Source organism: Hippocampus comes, unplaced genomic scaffold (genome assembly GCF_001891065.2).
Source record: "Hippocampus comes isolate QL1 unplaced genomic scaffold, H_comes_QL1_v1.1 scaffold64, whole genome shotgun sequence".
Classification (NCBI taxonomy): Eukaryota; Metazoa; Chordata; class Actinopteri; order Syngnathiformes; family Syngnathidae; genus Hippocampus; species Hippocampus comes.
The window spans coordinates 42,594-48,752 of NW_017842053.1; the positions used below are offsets into that span (position 1 = coordinate 42,594).

The 6,159-nt window shown below is 42.7% G+C and overlaps 1 protein-coding gene across 1 annotated transcript in view; it reads left to right on the forward strand.

Moving 5' to 3' along the window:
* washc2c (WASH complex subunit 2C) overlaps window positions 1-6,159 on the forward strand; it is a 14,778-nt gene that overhangs the window by 4,962 nt on the left and 3,657 nt on the right. The window contains exons 8-24 of the mRNA XM_019859794.1: window positions 699-752; window positions 845-1,021; window positions 1,107-1,240; window positions 1,983-2,049; window positions 2,142-2,318; window positions 2,404-2,537; window positions 2,881-2,991; window positions 3,143-3,232; window positions 3,307-3,408; window positions 3,572-3,673; window positions 3,743-3,915; window positions 4,086-4,194; window positions 4,327-4,692; window positions 4,896-5,024; window positions 5,239-5,337; window positions 5,432-5,506; window positions 5,595-5,654. Coding sequence (XP_019715353.1) covers window positions 699-752; window positions 845-1,021; window positions 1,107-1,240; window positions 1,983-2,049; window positions 2,142-2,318; window positions 2,404-2,537; window positions 2,881-2,991; window positions 3,143-3,232; window positions 3,307-3,408; window positions 3,572-3,673; window positions 3,743-3,915; window positions 4,086-4,194; window positions 4,327-4,692; window positions 4,896-5,024; window positions 5,239-5,337; window positions 5,432-5,506; window positions 5,595-5,654 — 2,159 coding nt within the window. The remainder of the gene's footprint in view (window positions 1-698; window positions 753-844; window positions 1,022-1,106; window positions 1,241-1,982; window positions 2,050-2,141; window positions 2,319-2,403; window positions 2,538-2,880; window positions 2,992-3,142; window positions 3,233-3,306; window positions 3,409-3,571; window positions 3,674-3,742; window positions 3,916-4,085; window positions 4,195-4,326; window positions 4,693-4,895; window positions 5,025-5,238; window positions 5,338-5,431; window positions 5,507-5,594; window positions 5,655-6,159) is intronic.

Below are 6,159 nucleotides of genomic sequence, written 5' to 3' on the forward strand. Positions count from 1 at the left end.
TGTCCTTTTTTTTTTTTTTTTTTTGCGGAATGCTGCGCAGGGTGATCTGTTCTCTGATGCACCAAAGGTTCCTCCGACCAAAGAGGAAAACTCACCAGACGAAAACATCAAAACCACCAGTAAAGCTGCAGGTAAAGTAAATATTAGGAATGTTATGATTCCACATTTTTAAAGATCGATACCAGTACAAGTATTCACGCTCGAATACTGACATGTGCCGATACCGCTAGTATTTGGATGCGATGTCAGATTTGGGGTTTTTTTGCCTTAAGTATCGGTGCTGGTATCGGTATCAGTCATGAGTAATCTATATCTTGAAATAATCGGCCGATATCGATATCGGTGCTCACCCATGCTGAGTAAATACAGTGTTTTGTCAGAAATATATGTGATTGTGTCTCGGAGATCATCTAACCAAAGTGAGCAAAACTGTGGCTAATGCTAATGCTAGTAAGTGAGATGTAAGTGAGAAGAGAAGCAATCGTGACTAATAACCCTGAAATTGCGGCCCTACCAAACTCATTTAGGTTAGCATAGTGGGGTGGGCCATTTATGTAAATTTGCCTCACTGATACATTACAGTTCGGCAAAATTCATAACAGCCTCATCTGTACAAAACAAAATCTGGTGTTACTTTCTTATTTGTTCAATACATGTAGCTTGAAATGTGACCATTTTTGTTTCTTTCCTCCCTAAAGAACCTGACAAACCCATCAAGAAAATTCCAGCTGGTGCCATTTCGATATTTCCAGGTAAGGGCTACCTGCTAGCATAGTACCGTATGTCCTTCTCACGTGTGCTAAAGCTCTTAAATGGACAGAATTTTTGGTTTCCTTGAACACAGACAACAACCTCTTCAGTCCAATGGGTGACTATATGGCGGGCAGAGAGAATGGAGCGCAAAGCAGCAAATCCCAAGTCACCCCTAAACCGGCCCCCGTCAGCGGGGGGCTGTTTGATGAGGAGGAGGATGAAGACGATGACTTCTTCAGTGGTAAAAGCCTGAAAAAATCTTCTTCCGGTGAGTGTGCTCACTTTTAACGAGCGCTTTCAGTTACACTTGTCACTTTATATGAGGTGTATTTATTTGATTTTTTTTCTTTCAGCCGCGCAGGTAAAATCCAAACCCAAAAAGCCCCTTGACCTTTTTGAAGAAGATGACGAGGATGGTGACATATTTAGCGAGAAGGCAGCTCAGAATAAGGAGGCGGAAGAGCCAGTTATACCGTCGGAAAAGAAGGTAATCATCGGCATGTGTTCTTTCCACATTTGTAAACTCGAGCATCTTTAAAGGGGAATCCAACGCAAAACTTACCTTTGCAGAAATGCCTCGAATGTGCTGCCACTAGTCTAAACGCAGTATTCTGATTAATTTTGCATTTGGGGAATAAGAGTTAAGATTAATTCATCTTCCTGTGTGGAACTAGTCTAAACGCAGTATTCTGATTAATTTTGAACTTGGGAAATAAGAGTTAAGATTAATTCATCTTCCTGTGTGGAGTTTGTATGTTCTCCCGGGGTCTGCGTGGGTTTTCTCCGGGTACTCCGGTTTCCCGGTTCAAAGTTTTGTCATGATGTTAAAATTTGAGGAGCTGCAAAAATAACAATGACCAAATAGGCATTTCTTTTTTCTCTCATGACTGAACTTTTTTGTTTAGATGCCTGCTCTCATGATGTTAAAATTTGAGGAGATGCAAAAATAACAATGACCATATAGGCATTTCTTTTTTTTCCTCTCATGACTGAACTTTTTTGTTTAGATGCCTGCTGGTGCCATATCCATGTTTGGTCCTGCCACAAAAAGCTTACTCTCTGAAGGCCTGAAGAAACGGCAAACCTCCCCCGACTTATGTAAATTTGCCTCACTGATACATTACAGTTCGGCAAAATTCATAACAGCCTCATCTGTACAAAACAAAATCTGGTGTTACTTTCTTATTTGTTCAATACATGTAGCTTGAAATGTGACCATTTTTGTTTCTTTCCTCCCTAAAGAACCTGACAAACCCATCAAGAAAATTCCAGCTGGTGCCATTTCGATATTTCCAGGTAAGGGCTACCTGCTAGCATAGTACCGTATGTCCTTCTCACGTGTGCTAAAGCTCTTAAATGGACAGAATTTTTGGTTTCCTTGAACACAGACAACAACCTCTTCAGTCCAATGGGTGACTATATGGCGGGCAGAGAGAATGGAGCGCAAAGCAGCAAATCCCAAGTCACCCCTAAACCGGCCCCCGTCAGCGGGGGGCTGTTTGATGAGGAGGAGGATGAAGACGATGACTTCTTCAGTGGTAAAAGCCTGAAAAAATCTTCTTCCGGTGAGTGTGCTCACTTTTAACGAGCGCTTTCAGTTACACTTGTCACTTTATATGAGGTGTATTTATTTGATTTTTTTTCTTTCAGCCGCGCAGGTAAAATCCAAACCCAAAAAGCCCCTTGACCTTTTTGAAGAAGATGACGAGGATGGTGACATATTTAGCGAGAAGGCAGCTCAGAATAAGGAGGCGGAAGAGCCAGTTATACCGTCGGAAAAGAAGGTAATCATCGGCATGTGTTCTTTCCACATTTGTAAACTCGAGCATCTTTAAAGGGGAATCCAACGCAAAACTTACCTTTGCAGAAATGCCTCGAATGTGCTGCCGCTAGTCTAAACGCAGTATTCTGATTAATTTTGCATTTGGGGAATAAGAGTTAAGATTAATTCATCTTCCTGTGTGGAGTTTGTATGTTCTCCCGGGGTCTGCGTGGGTTTTCTCCGGGTACTCCGGTTTCCCGGTTCAAAGTTTTCTCATGATGTTAAAATTTGAGGAGATGCAAAAATAACAATGACCATATAGGCATTTCTTTTTTTTCCTCTCATGACTGAACTTTTTTGTTTAGATGCCTGCTGGTGCCATATCCATGTTTGGTCCTGCCACAAAAAGCTTACTCTCTGAAGGCCTGAAGAAACGGCAAACCTCCCCCGACGACGACTCTGAGAAATCTGAGAAGGTTTGCTGTAGTTTCTCAATCCGGAGGTGGAAAAAAAAAGCAACCACAACTTCATATTTCCTAGAATTTTCTTTCAGAGCTTCAATATTTGTCGTCAAAGAATTCAAACATATTCAGAAAGATAATGACTCTCTCTCATCTGCTTCTTTAGAATGGGCTGGCTCCAGATGTTGGAACAGCTGTCACTCAGACCCCAAAACCCCTTGCGAGTAGTCTCTTCTCCGATGATGAAGACACGCAAGTAAGGGTCTGAAGTTACATTATCTTACGCTTGTGCATCCATTGTATTCATTTTATGCATCTTCCCTCGTCGAGATGTTTCCAACCATCCCCAGGAGTCAGTCCGATCCCCACACGATGAGTCAGAGCAGAATCCTCAAGCCTCATGTGACCTTATTTGATGATGACGAAGAAGAGGTGAACGCAATAGCTTTTTACATTCACGCCCCAATCGGATAGATTGAAATTTCCCCAACACACCATCCAACCCCCGCAGCTACTCTATATGGAAAATATGGTCATTTACATGATGATGCTTTGTGATTTTTTTTTTTAAATTAATTTTCCAATCTTTATCTAGGATCTCTTTGCATCTGCCTCAAAGCCAAAGCCGAACCCAGCGAAAACATTTACGCCACAACCCAGTAAAGCGATCTCCAGCTCCCTCTTCGGTGATGATGAGGTATGTTAGGAGATATCGAAAATATCCAGCCTGCAATACGAGTTGCTCAATTTATTAACACCGTATCAGGACCAGTGGATAAACCCTAAAACCAGCGCTGCCAAGCAAGAGACCAAGACGGGAGGAGGAATGAAAGCAAGCGCCAGCGCCCCCTCCAGTCTTCCCGGTGTTACAACGTCGCAGAAAAGCACCCTCTTTGACGATGACGACGACGATCTGTTCGCTCCAGCAAAACAGTCGAGGTATTTAAAAATACTTTAGACATCAGTACATATGCATATTGGTGCCTCAAATGGGGGGCTAAAACTGGGGGCGGGGCAACGACTGACAACTCAAAGTTGTAAGTTGTTGCTACTCAACGATGAATGTGTTTGCATTGCCAACTTGTGGTTTTGTCTCTCACTTCACACAGTCAGAAGAAACCCCAGAAAGTTTCTCTTTTGTTTGAGGATGAGCATGAAGAAGAAAAAGGATCCCTGTTTGGAATCAAAACAGATGATGGCGCAAACGCAACAGCTAAAGTGAGTACAGTGGGGGGGTGGAAATAATAAAAAAATCTCTGGAATGTTCTTCTTTAATAATAATCAGTTGCACAACATTCTCGATGGATAGAGTCAGCTGTGCTTATTTTTTTTTTTCCTGTCGATTCTCAGCCCACCTCCCTGTTAGACAAATTAACAGATTCTTCAGATGCTAAGAAGGGAGCGAAAGAGAAACCGTCATTGCCGCAGAAACCTGCGGCAAAGCCCCCAGAGGGTCTGCCGTCGTCCGCGGAAAGTAAGAAGAAGCCCGTCGGAGCCGTTAGCCTGTTTGGGGGCATCAACGTCCTGGCCAAAAAGCAGGCAAAGAGCGTGTCGGATGAACACGACAACGGCGATGATCACAGCCCGCCACCAAATGTTAAGACGCAGGAGAAAGTCAAAACGAACGCTCTCAGTCTGTTTGATGATGACGAAGTGGAAGACGAGCACGATCCCATTTTCACCCCGAGTAAACCTACAGCCAGAAACACCGCAAAGGTTTGTGTGATTTATTTTTGCCGTCCGTTTCACGGATGCCGTACCCGAATGAGTCGCCGACAAAGACCAGGCGAACTCCTTCCATTTTTACCATAAAAACAGTAACTGCGCTGATCTCAGTTCACTGACGTTTATGTTCACAAACGCGCATTAAATTGTGAACGGCTAAGCCCATTTACGCTTTGACTGTAATTTGTTTTCAGCCCACAGAGGAGCGGCCTCAGGCAAAGAGCACCGGCGTGTTCCTGGATGAGGAATTGTTGTTTAGTCCCACCCAGCAGAAGGACAACGATCCGGATGTCGACATTTTTGCCGTCTCAGTCAAGACCACGGTCAGTATTTTTAATCTGTTGTTCTCTTTTGCTGGCTGTACACTCATTTGGCCATTTCATTAGGAAGACCTTCACAATCTAATGAGATCCACTACGAGGCCCGCATGAACTCTGCAAAGATTAGGATGCGCGGTTTTTGGAGTGTGTCTCGTCTGTTTGACCGTATGTTTGTTCCAATACGTGGTAAGATGACCCAACTGTCTTTTATTTTTAGAGCACCAAGCTCAGCTCAGCGAAGCCGATGACGAGTCTCTTCTCAGAAGACGAAGAGGATGACCTGTTTGGCTCCAGCAAGCCTCGATCTCTGCCCCCGGTACTGTTTTGATCATGATGCAATTTTATTTAATTAATTAAAAGCATGGATTTGAAGTCAGCCTCACTTTTGTTTGTTTTGTTTGTTTTCTCAGAAAGTAGCGGAGAAACCCAGCACGTCTAATGACAGGGCGCTGCTAGTCAAGCCAGAAACGGTTTCAGATATTCAGGTGAGTCCAGTGAAAACTGCTCGTACGGACTATTTCTCCAAGACCTGATTTGGTTACATGATGAATTTCTTATAATCCAACTACTCAGAAACCGGCACCAAGCCCTGTTGAACCAAAAGAACCATCATCAAGGATTGGCAAACTTCAAGTAAATGTTTTCTTCTTCTTGGTTTCAAACAGATTCTTCTCTGTTTCCCTTTTTCTCCTTTTTGTTTTCGCACATTCTGTCACCTTTACCTCGACTAAATCACAGCACCACAGCTGTCAAAACGTCAATCATTTTGTCTTTTGACTTTGAGAGCATTTCACTTTCACAAGAGTGTCAAACATCATTCGCTGTGTTACTCCTGTTAGGTTGGATTTACAAATTATTTCATGTTTATGTACCGGTATATCCCGTGGCTCGCTTTTCAATGTACGGTACATTTACAAGTTGAGGCAAAGATTCCCAAATTCTATGTAAAAATATCCACAGGCAGTGACATCATGAAGAAAAAAAAAAAAGCGAGTTCACTGTAAATCCAGCCTTTTTTTTCTCCTCTTAAAATGCTTGCACACATTAAAAAAAAAAGGTTGTTACATGTGGTTTCTACTGTCAATGTACTTTTTTTTTTTTTTTTTTTTTTTAAGGGGAGTCAAAAGATCAATCCCCC